The 22,104-nt window shown below is 39.0% G+C and overlaps 2 protein-coding genes across 3 annotated transcripts in view; one reads left to right on the forward strand and one right to left on the reverse strand.

Annotated features, from left to right (window-relative positions):
* LOC137172196 (ras-related protein Rab-26) overlaps window positions 1-22,104 on the forward strand; it is a 93,264-nt gene that overhangs the window by 68,207 nt on the left and 2,953 nt on the right. Inside the window, exons 6-8 of the mRNA XM_067576493.1 lie at window positions 16,694-16,759; window positions 18,228-18,284; window positions 19,117-19,193. Coding sequence (XP_067432594.1) covers window positions 16,694-16,759; window positions 18,228-18,284; window positions 19,117-19,193 — 200 coding nt within the window. The remainder of the gene's footprint in view (window positions 1-16,693; window positions 16,760-18,227; window positions 18,285-19,116; window positions 19,194-22,104) is intronic.
* Window positions 5,132-10,958, reverse strand: LOC137172237 (NHS-like protein 2). 2 transcript variants are annotated; one of them, XM_067576539.1, is made up of 3 exons: window positions 10,230-10,958; window positions 7,025-8,148; window positions 5,132-6,074 (listed from the first exon to the last, which is right to left on the reverse strand). In XM_067576539.1, the coding sequence occupies exons 2-3, from the start codon at window positions 8,091-8,093 to the stop codon at window positions 5,950-5,952; spliced, it is 1,194 nt and encodes a 397-aa protein (XP_067432640.1). In that variant the 5' UTR covers window positions 8,094-8,148; window positions 10,230-10,958; the 3' UTR covers window positions 5,132-5,949. The 2 variants fall into 2 exon arrangements, with proteins under 2 accessions (XP_067432640.1, XP_067432641.1); XM_067576540.1 differs by lacking the exon at window positions 10,230-10,958 and adding an exon at window positions 8,701-8,829.

Genomic DNA, 22,104 nt, shown 5'->3' on the forward strand with positions numbered 1-22,104 from the left:
ATCTGGAAGACAAATGGAGTGCTCTGTCTTCATTGCTGCTGAACTTTTCTTTTATTTTTCAGGATTTCATTATTGTTGCTGTCAGACCTGTAACACACGCAAATTCACACTGAATTAAACACACACTTGCATGCACACTCTCTAACGAACTCCGACATGCACATTTTTACACAGAGCTACACAGATACAAACACACACATACACATGAACACTACCCCCCCTACACACACAGTGGAAGTGCAGCAGGCTAATAAGTGTCAAGATTGTTCTGCCTCCTCTCACCCTCTGCTCTTCTCTCCTCACTCTGAGGGATGAAAAGATCTCTTCCTCTCTGCCTTTTCATCTTTCTCTTCTCGTACCTCCTCAGAGGCGGAGGACTGAGTGCATCCAACCGTCTCATTTAGACTCCTGAGACTTTCCCCCCCCCTATTTTTCCCCTTCAACTTTCAGTTTCTAATCACTCAGTTTGAGTGAAAAGTTACATCTGAGGTTTATTCACACCAAACGTGTTTGGAGCGTATTCTCCCAAACCCTTGAGTGTTTGATCCTTCAACTCAGTTTGTTTGGCATGGTGAGGATAATGTCTTTTGAGCTGCACCAAAGAAAACCATCGAGACATGTAAAAGTGGTTTGGTTTTTGTTGTAGAGATGCACTCAAAACAACACTCAGAACACCTGACCTGTGTGGAAGTGGTTTAGGTTATTCTTCCATGTTTTAAGTAACATTAGGCTTTAACTTATTGTAAATGATGCATACTATCACTGGAGATACACCAACGTTGTTTTTGCACTTGTGCAAATTGTCTTTATATCGTTCTAAACAGTTCATAATGTTGCAGTTTTGTAATAAAAGTAACTAAGAAGTCAATTTGCAGTGAATCAGTCACGTCCTGCCGTCAGCTTATCTACTTAATGAGGTCAGTATCGGCACAGATACAGATAATCTATTGAGTTATGTGAGGGCCATAGCATAAAAAATAGGCACATGCTCCTGACATATCTTTGTCAATTTGGTGTGTCAGTTGGTCTTAAATATTAGTACCCATGATCCTCTTCAGCCGTTGCTATAATTAGCTGTGAAATCTGAAAGGGAGCAGACACTGGTGGCATATGACGTGCATAAGAACATCTGTGCCTATTGTGTTCTTTATACATCCACATACTGCCCACATTAAGATGCATGTTATTGAGGGCTGACGTGTATCACAGTGTAAAGATATTCTGTACAACTGTCCTATTTCCCAGTGTTGACGTGGATAAACCCATATCTTCCATATATGGGCCGATGATGAACTATCTCCATTCACTCTCCTCTCTAGGTTCATAAAATTTAAAGGACAAGCCGCATTCATTCTTGAGTGTGTCCCTCTCTCTTCTTCTTCTACTCACAATAAGATGAATAAACTTGAAATAATAAGTGTCTAAAATAGTTAGAAAATGTCTGTGAGAATGTGTAAAAAAAAATACATATCTCTACTTGTCTCAGAATGATTTAATTAGTTTGATATCATGGAAATTCATATTATTTCATATTCATATTATTTCATACAATTCATATTGCATTTGATTTATTTGATATTAACCAGTGTAAGTGTATTATTAAGCTATGGTTTGATTGCTAGGATAATGCTTCCTTAACAGGTTTAATTACAGATTAAAAAATGAAGGTTTATTGATTTTATTCTATATTTTATTTGGTTAATCAATATTACAATTTGTGTTTTCTCACTGGTTCTGATGATATATTGATGATAGAAATGAGTGAGTACTCAATTTGTGGAATCTTCAGATATTCGATGGGAATAAAATGATCTGCCTTTCATTTGAAGGTCAGTTTTTCTCTCCACACAGAAGAATTAATTAGTAGTCAATGTGGTCCTTCAAAAGAGTGCCAAGGATCTTTTCTTCTTTCAGAACACGCATCCTAGACTAAAAGTTTACAACTCTCTGTCTGGATTGTCTTCTGCTTTTTGGGCTTTTTTTTTGCTTGCTTACTGACCGCTGCTGTGGTGTCCTCTGTGTTTCTCTCGGCCTTGCCAGACATTATGGCCTGTGTTGCATTTCAGTTGTTGTTCTTTCTCATTTTTCTTCTGAGGGCTGAAAGCCATAGACAGAGACTCAACTAAGAAGCAAATGACTGCAAAGATGCCTAAACCACAAGCCAAGCCACGCCTGTTTCTATTTGAATAATCTATTATTTTTGTAATCTCCTATTTTCATCATGTAGATAAACTATTTAAAGACTTTTCCAAGGACACTTTTGATTAGTTTCGAGCTCCATGCATCCAACTCTGCAGCCTGCCACTGAACGCATCAAGACTGGGACACACCTTCCTGCTGTGTGACTTCTACCTCAGCCAGGCTGAGACTGGATTCACCCTCCTGAGAAGCACTGAACCAAAGCTGTTTCACTGAATCTGCTGCAGTTCTCATCTGGTTGTCACCCCCCCCTCGAAGATCACACAGTCTGCACTGCCATGATGCACTCTCCGGGGAGTTTGCCTCATCATCAGTCCTTCATCACCATGAGGCAGTAGGAAAACCATCTGCCATGCTTCTGTCTGAGAGATGATGCAAGACCTATCTAAAATTACATTTTTATTGGCTAACATTCATTCATAAATTCATTCAGTCTGTCAACAGTAATATGTAGATGTAATTTACCCATTAATTCATGCATGCATTCATTCATTCTAATTTCATATATGCTATGTATAGTGTTTCCCATTCAGCTAGTTCAAAACATATCTTTATTTATCGCCAAGTCATTGTATTTGAGTAGTCCTTTACAACAGAGATGGAGGTCCCTGTACTCATAATTTTAAGACTTTCAGATATAAGACTGATTAATTTGATTTAATTATTTTCCTCCTATTTACAATTACAATTCACAGTTCCATTTAGCAGATGCTTTTATCCAAAGCGACGTACATCTGAGAGTTGATACAACACAAACAAGAGTCGGATCAGATTAAGAGGGTCTCTACGGATCAGATGGAGTTTGTTAAATCGTTCCACCACCGGGGAACTGCAGAAAAAAAAAGTCTGGCTAGTGACTCAGGGCCCTGTTGTGGTGGTTGTGATACCAGGAGCCTTTCATTGGTAGAGAGTAGTGAGCAGGAGCGAGCGTAGACCTGAATGAGGGAGTTCAGGTAGGCGGGAGCTGTTTTAGTTGCTGTTTTGTAAGCGAATGTCAAGGTTTTGAATTTGATGCTGGCAGCAACTGTTAGCCAGTGGAGGGATATGAACAGCGGGGTGACATCTGCTCAATTAATTAAGGGAGGTGGTGCCCCATATAATTAACATCATGCTTAATGTTAATTTCCAAGTATAGTAATACTTGGAAATAGTAATATTTGCTCCCTTGGCATATTCCATTGTAGCACTTTATCTGATGCACTTTAAAATGCAGCCAGTATGTGTTGCACTTGAGCTCATCATCAAAATAGATGATGTTCACCTTAGTCACAATCTATGTTCATTGTTTATGTAGTTACCTTTATCAAGTTTAAAAACCTGTAGATGTTTTTATTATTTATTAAGGTTTCCATTTAGAATTACAATTAGTGTTCAAAAATCAAAATCAACTTGAATTCATGCCAACACAATTTTTCCCACATTATTTGTATTTCAGAAAATGAAAAACTATGAATCGAGGAGGAGATGTCAAATGTAGCTGCTTCCGATTTGCATGCACAGGATGTAATAGAGCGCGCGTGGGGTCTCTGCATGTGTTAATGTGTATGCATGACGATGTGCAGTCCCACCATTCACCTGCCTGCAGCGTTGCTTCCAGACTACACTGCAGATCTCTCTCCGCTGTGCTTGACTCCCAGCAGCTCTCTGCTCATCTCAGCGGACCAAACCCAGTTTTCAATTTCACAAAACTGACTCCATCTAAACTTCTCTGTGTGCGTCTTTTTACCTTTCACTTAATATTACCATATGTTTCACTGTGAAATATCCATATCCATATCTGTGACACACACATGCACACGCACAAACACACACACACAGGTTTAATTAAGTTACTTTTGGGGTATTTACATAGACTTCATTTTTTTGTCCCCTGTTGCACAAGACGTCCCCAATCAACTGGTCTTAAGTCTGGTGTGTGTCCCTGAAAGTGACTTAAGTCAGAACACACGCACACACAAACACACACAACCATGCAAACAACTACATACACATATCCTCTATCTTTAGCAATCTTTATCATGAGGGCTTTTGTTTCGGTAAACACTCAGAGAAAAGTTTGGAAAGGCTTGAAAGGGTGGAATCAAATTCTTCGACATGCTAGAATAAATGAAAAAAGCCATCATATATCAAGAACAGCCAATTATTTTACAGTTCAGCTGTCAGCCTTTCAAGCTTTTTGACCAGGAAAATGGAGACTATTATGTGACCATTTACGACATGACATGCAGTAGAGTTATGACTATAATACAGTAATGTGGGTTTTATTGAAGACCTACAACTTTGCACTTCTTGTACTTGTGCAATTAACATATTTAGGGTCCCCTAAATTATGCAGCAGTTAATTGAGAGTAAATAATTATTACCACATGAAGAGTGTTTGCATTTTCCATAAATTTTTAGTCACATAATTAGCACTAAACTGTAGTGTCCTTTCTATAAACCTTTTTTGTCAATTTCTCTCAACGCTCAATTCTGTCCAAACCTACTGTATAACTCCAAGTGGTACTGGTGGTAGTGGTGGCAACTGGTTTATAATGTGAATGCATGCTGTTTTCCCAGTGATTTCCCAGTAGCCATCTGTTCCTTTGTGATTAGACATTCTATAAACTTTAAGCTTTTTGTTGTCATGAGTCTATTTCTCTGTTTATTTAACCAGTCTCCAGATAAGCAGCAAGATTCTCAGCACTTTGCACCTGTGTCTACATACTATTACGGTCACAGTGGAGCCACAAGCGAGTTAGTTTTTGCTGCTGCTCATTGTGAGTGTGTGTTTGTGCGTCTGTCAGGCCAACACACTAAAGTTTACTCAAGTATTGTGTACAGTAAAGCCTGCCAAGTCTGAACTGAAGCATAGCAGCCGAAATTCATCTGGTGGCACAGTGTCAGAGACATCAGATTATGGGAAATGCTGATAAAAACAGACACAACAGCATGAATTTCGGAAAGAAATGTATTAAAAAGTAAATCTTATTCCAACACTGACATGGCTCGAATAAGTGTAGAGCAGTGATTCCATTTTTTTTTAACCTATTTATCTTTAAAAAAAAAAGACTTCATTAATTAACTGATAAACATACATGACATACCATTCATGTTAACATAAGCCACAGTAATGCATTACAAATGAACCAGCAATGTCACATGCACATGCTGCATGTGCACCTTAGATTCTTGGTATCCAGAAAATGAACAACTGCATCAGTTGCCGTCAATATACTTTCTGTTGATCAACTAATCCATTAATCAACTAATTTTAGTATTTTTTTCTGAATGTATGCGTTCATATTTAAACATTTTAACACAAAAAGTCATAACTGTTATCATAAGTAACGTGCTATCAAAAAAACAGGCAATTTTCATAAACTTTACAAGCAAATATACAACAATAACTTTAAGGGGAATTTAGTGATTTATGAGCTCTATTGGGAACCTGCAGGACTGAAACATCTGCAGGGTTTGTTTTCTGTTACACAGTCCTGCCACATCCTATGAAAGCACACTTGCTTGTAACCAACACAAGCAACAAAGTCACATTTCCACAACTGAGAAAAGCAAGCTAGACATTTACAGCAGAGATCCAACAAAACTGTCTAGTAAAGAGGTCAAACAAAACAGTTAAAATACTGGATATGTTTTGTTAGGTGGACCTGGAAACGTGTTTTAAACTGTAGAATCTCAGCCCCTTGAGTGAGGAAAAATGCATCCCATCCTCGGAGACATACAGTACATGTATTGTAATCTGTTCATTGCTCAGTCCCCCCTATAATTAATGGTGTTGGAGTTGGAAGGAGTCTCAATTTCTTGTCTCTTTGAGTCCTCAGCCAGGAAGCGTGGAGTGGTCCTCTCCCTGTCATAGCTGGTATCCAGACGCAATCCTGTTGAAACACAGTAAATGTTGTTACTATTGACTGTGCAAAGCCCTGCCTCTCCTCTCAGTGCATCACATAGGAAATAAATCAAAAGCTAATCAAGGAGAAAGGCACTAAAGCATCTGCAATTTTGGACCCTAACAAATCTTCACACAAAACATTCATTTTTATTGTATGAATTTACTGCACTGCTGCAGTACTCTTTTTAAATTGTTATTTAGTGTAGGAGGCCAGTATCATTTCTGAGTTTTGTAGCTTTGGGTGATAATATAACATCACTGACAGTTCACTAAGCACTGCCTCTGTTGGTTATTGTTGATATGCTATGCTATGTTGTTAATATTTTTAAACTGTATATTTTCACTTTTTAGGTTACAAGGGAAAAAGTTTTTATGATTAACTCATGAGATAGATAACATAACACTAGATTATCTGGGGTAACGTTGGTTGAAGTTGCTGAAATGTAAACTCTTCCAAATCCAATAAAAAACAGGATGAAGCTGGAGCTTCTGATGTTAGCCTAAATTCTGTTAGCCTCCAGGACTGGGTTCCACAAATACAATGTGCTAGCCGTGAATGGACTGACTGTAACCACACAAACTAATGTAGTTAGTCAATGATATGCTATTTGATAGTGGAAGTGATTCTAGGTTAGCTGCTACTGTAGGTAATAAGCTAGTTAGCCATACATGCTAACAGTTGCAGCTTAGGTTAGAGCAGACAAACATAGTTGAATCAATTGCTTACATTTTTACTCGTGTGTTTTTGGTTTTGGGTGAAAAAAGAAACCTTCCAAACTCTTTAAATGCTGAGTGTCAGGCCTGCTGGACAGGCCTGTCATGTCCAGTTAGTATGTCTTGTTAAGCTATCATTAGATGGTGGAGGGTTTAACGAAAGATCAGTACTTCCTGTAAAGGTGATTATTGGTAGTTGAACCTCTTTGCATGAGTGCTTACCAGTTTTTGTAGCATGCAGGCTGTGATGGTCCTCGGTCTGGTGTGAATGTTTAGGTTCTGGCTGTATCTCACTGGTGTAAATGTATTCCTCTTGGTTAGTTTTAGCTGTGACAGGCCATCGGCGTTGGCGTTGGCGTGAATGAGCAATCAGTTGTGCTATTTGTCTTGCCATAGCAGTTTTTTCTGCAACAGGTGGTGGTGTTTTGCATGGCTGAGTGGTCACCTTCTCCTCTTTTTGCTCCTCCTCATCATTCCCTTCATTGAAGACGTCGTCAGACTCATCCACATAGGTGACAGAGCGGAGGTGCACGTTGCAGAGCTCCTCCAGTGTCACCACTGGCACAGGGTTCACCAGGGATCTGAGAAAGGCTGATGACTCGGAGTGGCGGCGACGGGATGGTTTTGGTTTGAGGGCGGGTTTGGGTTTAGTAGTGGGGTCAAGTTGAGGGTCAGGACTAGATTTGTCGGGAAGGATGATTGGAAGAGAGATCTGCAGAGACAGCCTTTTCGCGCGAGCCTGGCGGGAGGTGGAGCTGTTCTTGGGACGCAACTTCCAGCCTAGAGGGTCGGGGCCGGTTATGTCAGATGTCTTGACGGGAGGAGGAGAGGAGCAGGAAGAGATGGAGGATGAAGAGGAGGACGAGTGAATTGGGGACCTTAAGATCTCAGGGGGGGGGCAGGAGTGGCGTTTGGATGAAGAACGGGATGCGGTGTGGGGTCTGAGGAGGGATACTCCACGCTGAGGAGGCAGTGGTTCCTTCACGGTCTTCTTCACAGTAATGGCGGGGGAGGTCCCACACTGGCAAAAATCAGCTGACCAGCGCCGCTGATGAGAACGTGGGGTCAGGCTGGAGGCGGAGGTTATTAAGAGAGGGTGTTCTTTGAGCTCCTGGCTGAGTGTTCTAACATGTCCTGGACCTTGTCTTTTATTAAAGTCTCCGTTCTGTGTTGTGTGGCTAACATGGTTTGCATTAGACACTTTTTTACTCATCTGGCTACACTTATCATTGCTTCCACTGGCACGGGCTGCACAGGCTGTGCCATTAGCAGCAGTCGAACCTTTATTCATCTTAATCGGAGGGTCAGACTTCAGTATTTTTCCGTTTTTGTGTTGGTAAACAACCCTGTGAAGAGAATCATGAAAAAGTTAGAGGACATAGGAGGGGGTCAGGATATTTACAATTTGAAAACAGGAACAAGAGACTTGACTCATCTCTACTTCTCAGATAAAGTTTCACAACTCGATTACACTACACATTTAACTGTTTCTATAACAACGCCCATCAGTCGTGTGTATTTCTAAAAGGAAGTTGTTGATCAACTGAGAAGCACCAGTTTAGAAAGAAAGTTGTGACATTTAAAAAGAAAATGATGACACTTATATTAAAATAAATATTTAATGGTATACTCTCTTTAACATCATCCAACAACAGCTTAAATTATACAATTTAAGAAGCTGGTTTGAGCTGATCACGTCACTATTGCACATGTAAATACTAACAATGTATATTAATGAAATGATCTGAAAACAGTTTTTAACTTAATATCTAACAACCTGAAAACCTCAAATTATTATAACAGAAACATGAAAATAACTTTTTTATGGTTGTAATCTGCAGTCTTTTTGTAATGTTTTCAGTATGAGATGTGAATGTGAAATGTGAAACGCTGTTTACCTGCAGCTCTGTGTTGATCTCAGTCCTCATTCAGTCTGGACTAATCTCTCTCATCTCTTTCTTAATATCTCTCAGTGTACCTCCACCCTGCGACCCACCCGGACTTTTCAGGGTTTCAGGGCGTTATTTTTCAGGAAGCTGTGGTTGCATCTTCCTCAAAATAACAGCTTGCACAAAATAACGCCCTGAAACCCACAGAGTCCCCCATTTCACACAAACAGTCACACATGCACATACACACCAGCCAGAGTCGATTTACAGCTGTTTGTGTAACAGCATGAAGTGAAAACATCAAAGCAAGGTCAAAGACATTTAAACTGATAAATCATAAATGTACAAATATGCTAGCAGACCCTTTACCTCACTTTTCTCTTACTAATTTTTAGTAATTATCTACAACTTTTTCAACAAATGTCAGATTTTATAATCTGTATTAGAGCAATTTACCCAGATTACAAAAACACTGTTCCCCTCAATACCCCTGTTTTCTACCAAAGAACCAGTAAAAGTGTTCACAGTGAGTTCTGAGTAAACTGGTCTCTAGAATGAGTAACTTTTCAATGCTTTGAGAGCCTCAAATGAAATTCCATTATTTTCCATTGTCTTTGTGGGATAACCAAAGTCTCATGACTTCGGATGCTTGACTGGGAGCAATACTGATGCTTTGTATTTGGACTGCCTCCTCTGCATGGTGCTTTAAATGAAGTGCTTCCTATTTACCGACTAACAGTGTGGCCAATTAAAGGCATTTGTTTTCAAGCATGTCATAATTAACCATTTTCTGCTTCACAAACTCAGCTGCAGCTGCAGGGGGAAACATTTTTAGCCATGCTAATGGCGGCTCTAGGACTGGCAAAGTCAGTCTGTGCACCTCTTTGGGCCAGACTGAAATATCTCAACAACTATCAAATGGATTTCCATGAAATTTTGTACAGACATTCATGGTCCCCATGAGGGGACCAGCAATGGTCCCCCCAGAGGGTGAATCCTAATGAGATTGGTGATCCCCTGTCTTTCCTTAAGCACCACCAACAGGTCAAAGTTTTCCCCTATCCAGTGATCTCAATATTGTATTGTAATTGTAATGTATTCTCCTGTAGAGCCACCATGAGGTGCACATTTGTGGTTTTGTGTGAAATATCTCTACAACTATGGAGTGAATGGTCATGAAAGTAGGTACAGATATTCATGTCCCCATCAGAATTCATTTTAATATGTTTGGTGATCCACTGACATTTCACATATGTCATCATTGGGTCTAAATTGCAATTTGTTTAATACTTCACTTTATGACCAAATACCTGCAGAAATAATAAAATTCCCATCAGCCTCAGCTGATTGTACCAACAATTATCTGATTACATTTTTGCATAAACAAAAATGTATGTCGTCAAAAAGATTACATCATCACATCATTGACAACATGGCTATTGGTTGTCTTTTTGAAGGGCAGTTGCATAGTTTTTCACTTCTGCTTACCACACATAAAAACACAAACTTTATCTCATAAAGCAAAAAAAGAATCTCACAGTTTTCAGTACTCCTGGTGACGTCAATTCTTCAGTGTAGGGATACATCTGGCAGCTTATTCCAACCAGTGGAGGTAATGTCAAGTTTTTTTGACTTCAAGTGAGATAAATTGTGACTACGACACTGATCGCTTATCTCTTTTGAAGAGACTCACAAAGTTCAGGAAGCTGTGGCGACTACGCAAATTAGGTTGCGACATTATTGGGTGACTTTGGTGGCCGTTGTGAACACTGTCTATAATTGGTTTGATTGAAGTGTTATTTCTTTCTGGCGTTGAAGTTGTTTGCATCTCCTCTGACAGCTAAAAATAAACAGTTGAGCAAAACTGATCACGTGATTCCAGAGCAGTCCCTGGTACAAAACACAGTGGATGAGCGCAAAGTCAAAGTGTCAATCCGAAAGCTGTTCCAAAGCTGTAAATCTGACATGTCACAAGCTATCACATGTAGACCTACACATACACGTGCACTCCTCCCATACTCCCACATCAACTGTATGAACTCTCACGCTCAGCGAGCCCTTTGAAGTTTGATCACTTTCAGTTCAGAAGCTGCGTTCCTTCTCTCACTTCCTTGTAATCCACCCACAGGCCGCTGAAATCTTTCAAGGCTATGTGAGTAATTGGCAGGTTGGTATGTTGTTGAGAGTCAGGGCTGCTAGGTGAGGGCTTGGTACATTAATCTCTGTAATGAAGTGATGTAAACCCCCAGAGAGGGAGCGCAGAATACTGTAAACCTGCAGACGATGGGAGGGATTACCACTGATCTGAGTGGTATTGGGCTGATGATACACACAGACAGTGAGATGGAAGGAGGCGGGAACAGACGAGGGAGAGGAAATGTGTGTGTACATGTGTGTGTGCTATATGTTTGTGTGTGTGCGTGTGAGAGAGAGACTTGACCTTTTTCTCGCCGTTTCATTCGATAGCAAAGAAATATATTTGCCTCTGCTCCCTACCAGTCAGAAGCGATCAATATGTGCTTATTGATGCTTGAAATGTTAACAGCAGGCTATCTCCACTTATGTTATGTTTGGGGTTATATTTCTTTTTACTTTTAAAACCCGTGCTGATAACTATAAATTCAGTTTGCTCTATTAGAAGATCTCTGTAAAACATGAATTGATTTACTTATATCTACAATCTTGTATGGAAGTTAAACATTTGAAATGGGCCTAAAATAAAACCTATGTCTAAGGAAGGAGGGGGAATGTGGTGAGTGCTTCATAATGGAAAGAATATGGGGTCCAAAGTAATACCTAAAGTGTTCACAAATCAGGTGGGAATAATGTCTTAAGAGCTGGATATTGGATCTTTTTTTGCTCTAAAGTTGACAGAGAGATTTCCTCACAATGGCTAAGCGCAGAAACCAGCTCAGTGGAGATGTACAGTGTATAGCTCTGTGGAAAATGTAGAGATCTGAAGCCTGATCCCCTCAGGTTTGCTAGCAAAATGATTTAAGAAACCCCCTCTGATGTTTTGAGGAAGGCTTCAGAGATCTGAGTATGACAGCTAGTCTAACACTGGTTTGGAGCATTTCCTAAAAAGTGTAATATTTCACAAATGTTGCTTAATTCTACATCGAAAACTAAAAGGAGCAAATGGAGTACCAGTTGCCCAACACTTTTACATACTTCTTTAAGACAGCTAGGAAATGATCTCCAACATTTTATCACAGCTACTTACATGAGTTTGTGAAATCAGGGGTCTTTTGGATATCAGGGGTAGTATTTATCCAAATGACACCTAAAGAATTACATCTGTGGTGTTTTCTTGTTTAAAAGTTGTCAGTTAGACTCAGTGTTATGCACCAAAACACATTGTGTAAATCTTTGAGGTCTAACAAACATGCTGAAAACTTCCTCATAAAACATTTGCAAAGACATTTTGAAACCTTCATTGTTCACATTTATTTTTACTTGCTTGCAGTCTTCTTCTTCGGTTCATTTGCTAGCCACCTGTAGATCAGTTGAATAATGTGAAACCACTGGCAGGAATATACATGTGTGTCCTCATGCATGTGCACAAGACAACAAAGCAGGCACCCACTCATAACAAGATTTCTCCATAGTGGTCAAAAACTGTGCAGGGTACTTTTAAGAGTGCTCTAAAGAGCCAATTTAGGAAGAAAAAGATATTTGCTACTTACAGTGAAGTGTAGGAGCATTTCTCAAATGATCACATGTTTAATCACGTGTGCTCTGAGCAGGGATAGCCCTTGATACATACAATAATAAATAATAAATCTTTCCTTTACCTCCATGAGCAATTAACATGTAAAATGAGTAACTATCTAATATATTAATATTGGGCTGCAACTAATAATTATTTACATTGTCAATGAATCTGACATTTATGTTAATTTTGAAAAATCATCAATAACAATAACTCTCTAGGAGAGAGCACCTCTCACTTTTCTAGAAAGCCCCTTAGGAGAGCAAATATAGGCAATTTACTTTGTATTCAATGTATCCCCATTATCTCCCCAATTGCTCTCTCACCAAAAAACGTTTGTCTCCTAAATGTAAGATCTATTAGTAACAAATCTTTAATCATTAGTGATTATACTGTCTCTAATAATCTGGACTTTTCTTATGATCACAGAGACCTCTGAATGAGGTCATGCCCCCTGGATTTGTTTGTTTTAATATTCCCAGGAAGTCTGGAAGAGGAGGTGGTCTTGCTGTATTTTATAAGTCAGGTCTTAAATACCATCCTGTTACTTTTGGTCATTTTAATTTCTTTGAGGTTTGAAGGTTCTTAAGAGTTTTCTGAACTTTTATCCATTGTCTTACCTAGATACGACAAAGTGGTTATTCTTGGTGATTTTAACATTCATGTATGTTGTCCTTCCCAGTCCCTCACTTCTCATTTTCTAGATCTCATTAACCTCACTCAATCTGTTAAAGAGCCTACACATTCTGTCTCTCTTATGAGTGTCTTAGTTTGATGGATATGCCTGTCACTGATCATAAAGCTGTCGTTCCACTCCAGATCTGTACTCCTAGTCCCAACCCTATAATCAGCTCTTGCATTCTTAATGCTGATTCTGCTGCTAAATTCTGTGATTTTTTTAAATTCTTCATCTTTTAATTTGTTTTCATCTCTTCTTAATCCTAATGCTCTTTTAAATTCTTTTAATGATCAGTGCCTATCTATCCTAGATCAAGTTGCACCGTTTAAAACAAGGACACAAAAATCAAATAACCTCCCCTGTCTTGATGACCACACTCAAGTGCTAAAAAGACTCTGCAGAAAATCCAAACAACAATGGATCATTTGACAATGACATAATCTCCAGAAACAACCATAATCCTAAAGCTCTCTTTAGAGTAATTAACTCTGTTATTGTTGATACCTCCACCTCTTCTCCTGAACTGGATGTTGAGCTCTCTGACAAATTATTATTATTATAGTTTCCATTTGCATCCTTTTCCAGAATTGACAAACCTTTGTAATCTGACATAACCCCTCATAAAGAATGGTAAATTCATATCATAAATGGTATCAAATTGAGCTTCAAGTTTCCATGTGAAATCCAACATGTCCAAAAAGCACATACACCAGTTGCATAAGTGTGTAACTTGTGTAAGGAAGGTTAGGTGTATCTTAGTGTCTCAAGTAAAGACTGCATGATGTAATACGTGCAAATGAATATATTATTTATTTGTAGATAATTTGTGAAGGACATTTTTTCTCTAGCTTCTTATATACCTCAGTAATACAGATGAAATGTCCATTTACCTCTTGTGTTACAAAAGCATAACCTTCCTGTTCCTCCCTTTTCAGCCAGTAGAGGTGTTTTGACACAACCTTGAACTGCTTTTAAACACTGACTTCACTGTTGCATAAGCTCTCCATTTCATTACACCTTACCTCATCTTCCCCTCACTCTTATCCGGGCTTAATGGGAGAATCTCAGAATAGCTAACTGTCCTTCACAATATCCTGTGAACAAAAAATTAGGCAGGCTGGAAAGTTAATACAAATCCTGTGATCCTCTGTGGCTCATTAGTTAGTATCTCCACTATTTTAAAATTCATTTTAAAAAATTACAACTTTTCAGGATTTTTAATGTATGATGGTTGAAAGTAATATTGGATTTAGATTTAATCACACACAAAAGCACACACATGTACAGTTTCTCCTCTGGGAAAGTTAAGGGACAGTAATTACCATAAATGAAATTATTTCCATAATCATCTGGGCTAATTAGAAACATGAAAGTAGGGCAGCCACTTGGCTGTAATGTAAATCATTGTAGCCTGTATTAATAATCCCATTTTACTATTAACACACAGTCAATATCACAAGAAGCAGAGACACTGTTAAGCTACTTTATATGTGGTATTTTGTGGAGGATTGGAGCTAAATAAAAAAATAAATGTGTAAATTCTATCCGGTAGAAACCAAGGTTATTTTTTCTCTCTTTTTTTGTTTGTTTGTTTGTTTTTTTTGCTTTTACTGTGTTAAGGAGCTGCTAATTTTAATGATTTTTATTAGTCTGGGTTACCATGGAAAAGTAGCGATCCATGTTCTTTTATAAATGACATTTCAGTGGCTTTAACATCTAAAGTTTTAGTCTGGGAGAATCCATTTAGTAATTTTTGGCAGAAAAATCAACAAGTCCTCCAATGACCCATAGAGCCGTTTCTAATCTGGCATCCCTATTGCTAGCAGGACAACATCATTTGTCTGTGCTTCCCAAAACTGTTAGCAATCACTGTTAAAAATGAATGATGTTTTATTATGTGACAATTCTGTGGTTAAGGTCTGGTTAGGATTAAGCACACAGGTCAGGGTTAAAATGATTGCTTTAAGGTTAGAGAGACATGTGTGGGTTAAATTACTACATCCTTAAAGTTAGGCGAAGTTCGTCATCATAGTTAAAGTTTTCAAAAAACTGCCCTGATTCGCAGTTGGAAATGTGAAACTCGCTGTTAGAAATGGGAAATGAACAGCAGTCTCCTGTGGCAAAGTCCACTGTTGGGTTAATGCCTCCATCCACCTCTCCTCCTCTAAATGAGGAAAATTGTCAACTTTTATATATCATCTGAACTGCAACATTGTTCCAGGTCATAATTACTACGGCCACTACATGACATCTGTCACTTAAATGTAGCTACATGTCGTTTTTGGGCGACTGACATTCCAGCCTTTACTGTAGCTACATCTGTCCAAACTCAACAATGTATCCAATCATGTTTAGGGTGATTTTCATTTTCATTATTGAAAAAAGTAACTGCACCCATACAAATAATCTTGGTTGTGCTTCCCACTAGTAGTGAGCATGTGCTTTTGTCACACCGTGTGCACTTGTGATTTAGCATTACACTGCAGTGTAATGCCACATGCCAGTTGGGTGTGGTCACAAGTACAACACACAACAACTAACTTTGGTCATGGGTCGGGTGTAGAGGTTAGCCCAACTATATTTAGTTTGTACCACTCCATCTCCCACACCCACTCCAGCACCTCCCCCACCAGATAGATAACGTTTAATGCCCTTAGAACCAGTTTCGACACAGTTTCTAAATTAATTAAACTGTTTCTAAATTAACAAGAAACTGGCATTTCTTATCAGCTAAAATTTGCCGATAAAAACAGCCTGGCTGATGTATTGATCAGGCTCTAAATAAGTAATGGTACCAATAATTGCCTTGACAAACAGGCCAGTCTCATTGTACGAGAGTTTCAAATGTCGTTTGCATAATATCTGTCCATCACATTCTCCCAGAAATGTCACATCCACTGTTGTTCCCACATGCACTCAGAGCCCATTATGATTGCATTACCTGTAGTCAGATACTGGAATATTGCCAAGTACATTTATTGGCTTTTGTTTGTGCATGAAAATATAAAATATATGCTGACAGTAAAGGATGACTTGCCCAGTACTAATCGCATCTGGAGGGGACAGCAACCATTTCTCCTTTTTTTAGCCGCATCGATCATGTTTTGTGTTTCTTAGCTGGTCAGTTACATCCCTCGTCACTTTTCATGTCTCAAAGTTGTATGCTAGTCAACTAATGATGAGATTTATATCCATAGAAAGTGTGGGTTCATCTATGTGTTTGTGTGTGTGGATCAGATAGTATCAGAGTCCCCCAGAGACACTAAGTGCTTTTTAACTAAGCCAGGTAACAGAGATCCAAGAGACCACTGGCCTGTAATTGGAAGAAGATGGATGAATAGAGAGGCAGGAGCAGAGGAGAAGGGTGAAGAGGGGAAGACCTGGAGGGAGAAGGGGAGGGCAAGATGAACTGCAGCCAGTGAACAATAAATTAATCTTTTGTCTTTCTCCCTCTCTCCTCCTCTGTGCATCCATCCATCTCCTCTGTCACACATCTTTACCTCAAATCCTTCTCCTCTATCACGCCTCTTCCCTCTGTACTCTCTCCTCCTTCTTCTTTCCTATCTTGTTTTGGATTTCTCCACCGCTCCATGCTCTCTTTCCGTCTCCAGGCGTGGTTGGCAGAGATCCATGAGTACGCCCAGCAGGATGTGGTCGTCATGCTGCTGGGCAACAAGGTGAGACCTTGTTGCCAACACTGGGAGATGGATGGACAGATGGACTCAGAGGGAGGGAAGGAGGGATGGAGGGGAGGTATGGTGGGAGCAGGAGTGTAGAGATGGATGTGTCTGCAGAGGAAGAGATGTACTTTATATGTTTTGCAGACTGGATTTTCAAATGTCACAAAATCTCTTGGGGGTGATTACAACCTCAAATAAAGTACTGTTTACTTAACTAATCAATATTTGACATTTTATGTGAACAATGGATGAAATGACTAGGTGTAATGTTTTAGCACTGTAAAGACACCAACTTATATTCTTTGGCAAAAATAACTATTACAAGTTGTTAGAACTTAGAAAATAAATTAGCAGAATTTAATATAAAAGTTGAAACTATGCCAACAAATGAAGCTCATCTCTTGTAAGTCAAAGTCACAGCAGAAAGTCTTGTTATATAAGTTATAGCAGCTAGCTGGTAAACATAGTGGAGTATTTAGCAGATAAAGTGCCAGATATTTCCCTCAGGAGTTGGTGGAGACCAAAACAGAAGTAAAAGTGAATACTAGGCTTACATTCATCAGGTGTCCAGAAATATGACTCCAAATCAATGATAATTTTGTAAAACTATTCAACTTTGAAATGTCACCTTTGTGTTTACAGCTTGTGCTGCCTCTAAGTGGCCATAAACTCAGTTAATGTAGATTTAGAGACAAGTATTTCTGAAGCTCCACTAATTTATATATTTTTTATATTAACAATGGTTAAAATGATGATGTGTAATGTGAAAGGAGTTGTTTGGAGTGACAAACCAACAGAGAATTATCACCCAACAATGCAGTTCCCCTCAAATCTACATAGCGTTTTAGCCCCTTTTAGCTAGTTTTGCTTTTTTACGACTTGCAAGCCGCTCTGCTCGATCCTGTTTCCAGCCAGAGGAAGCAGCTTTATTCTAAGAAAAAGCTCTGATAAACTCACTCTACACTCTTTGCCCAGCACCCAACAGCAGGCAGACAAAGTTAGCAATATGCTGGTGAAGAAACTCTAACGTTAGCAGGCTAAAAAGCTGCATATATTCTCAGGAGTTGGTGGAGACTAAAACAAAGCTTCAAATTAAAGCTGATATTTTGCCTTGTCTGTTGAATGTGTGATTCGGAAACTATTTGCTAACACGTTAGCCATAGCAACTTTGTAAGGGGATAAAATGTTGTATTTTTAGCTTTTTGTGGAGTTCTTCTGTCTCCGAGCAGCTTTTTTTTCAAGAGAGGTGGTTATGAAAATAGAGACCAAAAATTGCAAAGAATGTTAAAGCAGCTGGTAAAAACATCTGGCAGTGTATTAAAATGTATTCTGTAGGGGAGGAGGACCATTTGATAGTGATGTGCATGTACTAATATGTCATACATGAACAAAATAAACGGTCTGGACTCCTTTGGGATGTAAGTGACAGTATGTAACTTGATATCGTGTGTCTAATGTGTACTAGGCTGACTCAACACATGACAGGGCAGTGAAGCGAGAGGAGGGGGAGAAACTGGCAAAGGTGAGCTTACTGTAACACACACACACACACACACACACACACAAACATGCAATCTGACACATATAACAAGAGTAAAAGACATGCTGTTCATAGCCTGCCCACACAGTCACATGGACCCTAAAACTCCCCTCAGGTAGCTGCTGTGTCTTGATTAGTGTGTGTAATTATGTATTCATAGAGGCACGTAATGTTGTTATTGTTTGGAATAACTGATGGGGTCTTGCTAACTTAATTTTCCAGGCCGTTTCGCTCAGATAAGCTCTGAGAGGCGTGTAACAGTAAATGCGAACACAAGTGTAGGGAGTAGAGAGGCAGAGGCGCTGCAGTTGTCAAGGCAGAGACACACACAACGGGAATATTGACATGTACACACACATAATGAGATTACTATACCTGGGAGGATCTCTCATCAGCTACATACTGTGTTCTCTTTCTTTTTTATAAGTTACAACAAAGTGGAGAGAAAATTAGTTTTGAAAGCTAGAAATTTCAGCAAGCATCAAAATTATTGTGAGATTATTGGTATTGATCTGCAACCCTTTCATCCGTCTCCAGGTATGATTGCATTCTGGGTCTCTAAAAACTTCACTTATCACTGTTCTGAGCTTTAATCAAACGAGACGTATTCCTACTTTAAACCCAAGCTATAAGCTTTAAAGTTCTAACACTAAGCTAACCATCAACATCTGAGGCATTTTGTCCTCATTAGAGAAGATATGAAAGAGTGCCTTAGCTCACACACACACATACACACACCCACCCACACACACACACACACACACCTATACCTACCTACCACCCAACAGATGTTTCCCTGTGTTTCACTTTGCAGGAGTTTGGAGTGCCCTTCATGGAGACGAGTGCTAAATCTGGACTGAATGTGGAGCTGGCCTTCACTGCTGTGGCCAAGTGAGTCACACAATAGCACAGTGTGAAGATCACAGCAAGGATCCCTCTGTCCTCTTACTCAAATGTTACTCAAAATCTCGCTGTGTGCCTGTGAGGTAAAGTGTCTGTGTGCTTTGCCTATCAAGTGGGATATCAGAATCAATCATTTGTCTCTTGTTGATTTGATGGCTCTTGTGTTTCATGAATAATATATCCAGTAAGCACGAGCATTGTCTTAAAAGTGCAGAAAAAACTGAACATCCGACTCCTTAGAGGGTCTTTTAGTACAACCAAACGCTGAACAAGACTTTTTAGGTGACCAAAATGTTACAATCGACTTTCATGAACTGAAAACACACTTTGAAATAGAGGCAGCTACGCCTATACTCTGTGTTACACCATGGTTACGTTATGTAATCAAGGTTGTCACCATGGTAGCAAGTTGTCAATCACAAGGTGGTCATGCTCTAACGCATAAAGCATCTATTAGAAAGCCACTAGAAAGAATGCAGGTTTAAGACACTTCTGCATTGCCTTCACTTTTCAGACCAGGAGCTATGCGCTTGTTTAAAAGTGACAAAATGAGAACTTGTAGAAGATACAAAATGAAAATCATAAGTAGTATGAAATTAGGTTGTTAAGCAGATGGAGGTAAATGTGTTGCACTATTCTGAAACTACTCTCTCTCTTGAATGAGACTATTACAACTCACAGTTTGAGGAAAACTGACGCTGAGGATGAGAGAGTGTTGTGTCTGACTACCTTTGAACAGTTTAGTCACTGCACAGTAGTCTGCTCAGTGGGAGAAAAGTAGCTTCACAAAAGAAAAGAAAACGTCTTCTGTTTTTCAGCACATATCTTGTGGAGAACATCCAGCTGAGCTGTCAATGCTAAAGCAGATAAACTCCAAGAATAGAGAACACACAACACAGCTTCATGCGGTGGACAATGATTATAGATTGTGCTGCACTGATCTGATCAGCTGAACTGCTGCTGCAATGTGGCACTAATCCTGAGTCAAATAGATAAATCATTTTCTCTTTTTTTAAGAGGCATTACATTTTTTTATTTGACGCCATTTTTGGATCTAAGATCTAAGAGAGTTTCAAGAAATCTGCAGTGCTAAATAAATGCAGGGCAGGTGCAGAATGAGGCATTTTGTAAGAGCTATCACATATGAATGAAAAGATGCTCTTGTCTTTAAAAAACAACAGCAGCCTGATAATGATAGGGGAGAGCAGGATTATTTGGTATTAAGAGTTATTTTTTGCCACATTTGCATGTGTTCCCTACAGCCATGGTATAATAATATAAAATGCCATCTATTCAAATACACAGGGACATACATACATATTTATCTGTTAATAAGATCTGTATATAGGTATAAGTATCTGTATAAGACATGTATCTGAAGCAAAAGTTTTTGTTGACAACAACACATCTAATACTCTCGCTGGTCTTTCATCTGTTTTTTAATAATGAGGATACTATTTTAACTGTGTGTTTCACTCAAATGTGTTGAGTCGGGCACTTTGTGTGAGAGCTGTTCTACATTTATAGTCTTGTTATGGTAACAGGCTGGCATGCTGGGGTGTTGCCAAGAATAGCATGACAGTCTGGCACACAGCATCCTGCACAAAACAGAATATAAAACCAAATCTGCTCTTGTTGTTGTCATCCCCTAACTCATGTTAACACCTTTTTAGTTTTACATCTCTTGTTTTCTCTTGTCTGTCTGTTTGTTTCAGTTCTCTTTAGCCCTTTCCATCACTTCCTCCTCTTTTGTCTCATCTGTCACTCCTCACTTTCTTATCTTCTCTTCAAAGATCTCTTCGCTATCTTTGAAAACTTTGTGATCTTGGGGATGGTCGGTGAGGTTTAAAGGGTTAATGACTTATAATAATCACATATCAATGATGACACCCAGGGTACAGCGGTATTCAGTATTTTTGACCAAACAATTTGCAGCTGTTCAACTGTGCAGCTGTGTTTTGAATAAATCAGTTATAACTAATGTAAAAAAAAAAGCATCAGTAAAGCAAATAAAAGTTATTAATTAAATGACTTGAAGCTGATGGTGAGGACAGCAACACGATTAACACCTTTTTAGTCACAAACTCACGGTTTCTTCTCTCAAGAAGCAGCCAATTCTAAAATCAAAGGTACCAAACGTTATTCAAATATAGTCCCTACTTGCACCTGCAACATGTATTGATAAACATAAGTTTAAAAATTCAGTGGTGACCATGGCCAGATTAACCTCCGATGGGGCCCCAGGACAAAAGTTTGTTTCTGTGCCCCAGTTGGCCCCCTCTTTGCATGGTAACACTCTAAACGCTAAAATGATAAGATGATTAATCAATTAATCAGTGGACAGAAAATTAATTGGCAAAAATTTTGTCAATTGAGAAACATTCTCTGGTAGCAGCTTCTCAGATGTGAATATTTGCTATTTTTCCCTGCTTTTCATCATAGTAAACTCAACATCTTTGGGTTTTTGACAAAACAAGTTCTCTCAGCATGTTAACTTGAGCTTCAGGGAATAATGAATCAGCATTTTTTCACTATTTTCTGACATTTTATACACTGAACAAGTCGTCAGACCTATTAATAATGAAAAGTTATTAAAAAATATTAATAATTGCAGCAGCCTTACAGTACTTCTGTGATGGAATAGTACTATCCCACCCTCAGTTTTCTGTGTGCAATTTGATAAAACACAACGTTACAACAAATGAGCTCCATATAAACTAAACAATTAAAGTCTTAAAACTAGATTAAAACCTCTTGGAGACCAAGACCACAAGACATCATAGTTCATATTGTCCTTCAGTGGAACAAGTTTCTAACAAATCTGAGATCAGTCAAATTATATAGACCAAAATGATATGGAGTAAATTTGGGGTTTCGGAGCCCCTGGTGGTCTGGGGCA

Source organism: Thunnus thynnus, chromosome 20 (assembly GCF_963924715.1).
Source record: "Thunnus thynnus chromosome 20, fThuThy2.1, whole genome shotgun sequence".
Lineage (NCBI taxonomy): Eukaryota > Metazoa > Chordata > Actinopteri > Scombriformes > Scombridae > Thunnus > Thunnus thynnus.

Excerpts from the sequence above, each read along its gene's own strand:
- LOC137172237 (XM_067576539.1), bottom strand. The coding sequence starts at position 8,093 with ATGAATAAAGGTTCGACTGCTGCTAATGGCACAGCCTGTGCAGCCCGT. Across the intron at positions 6,075-7,024 it reads CCTGCATGCTACAAAAACTG|GATTGCGTCTGGATACCAGC; the intron begins GTAAGCACTCAT and ends GTGTTTCAACAG.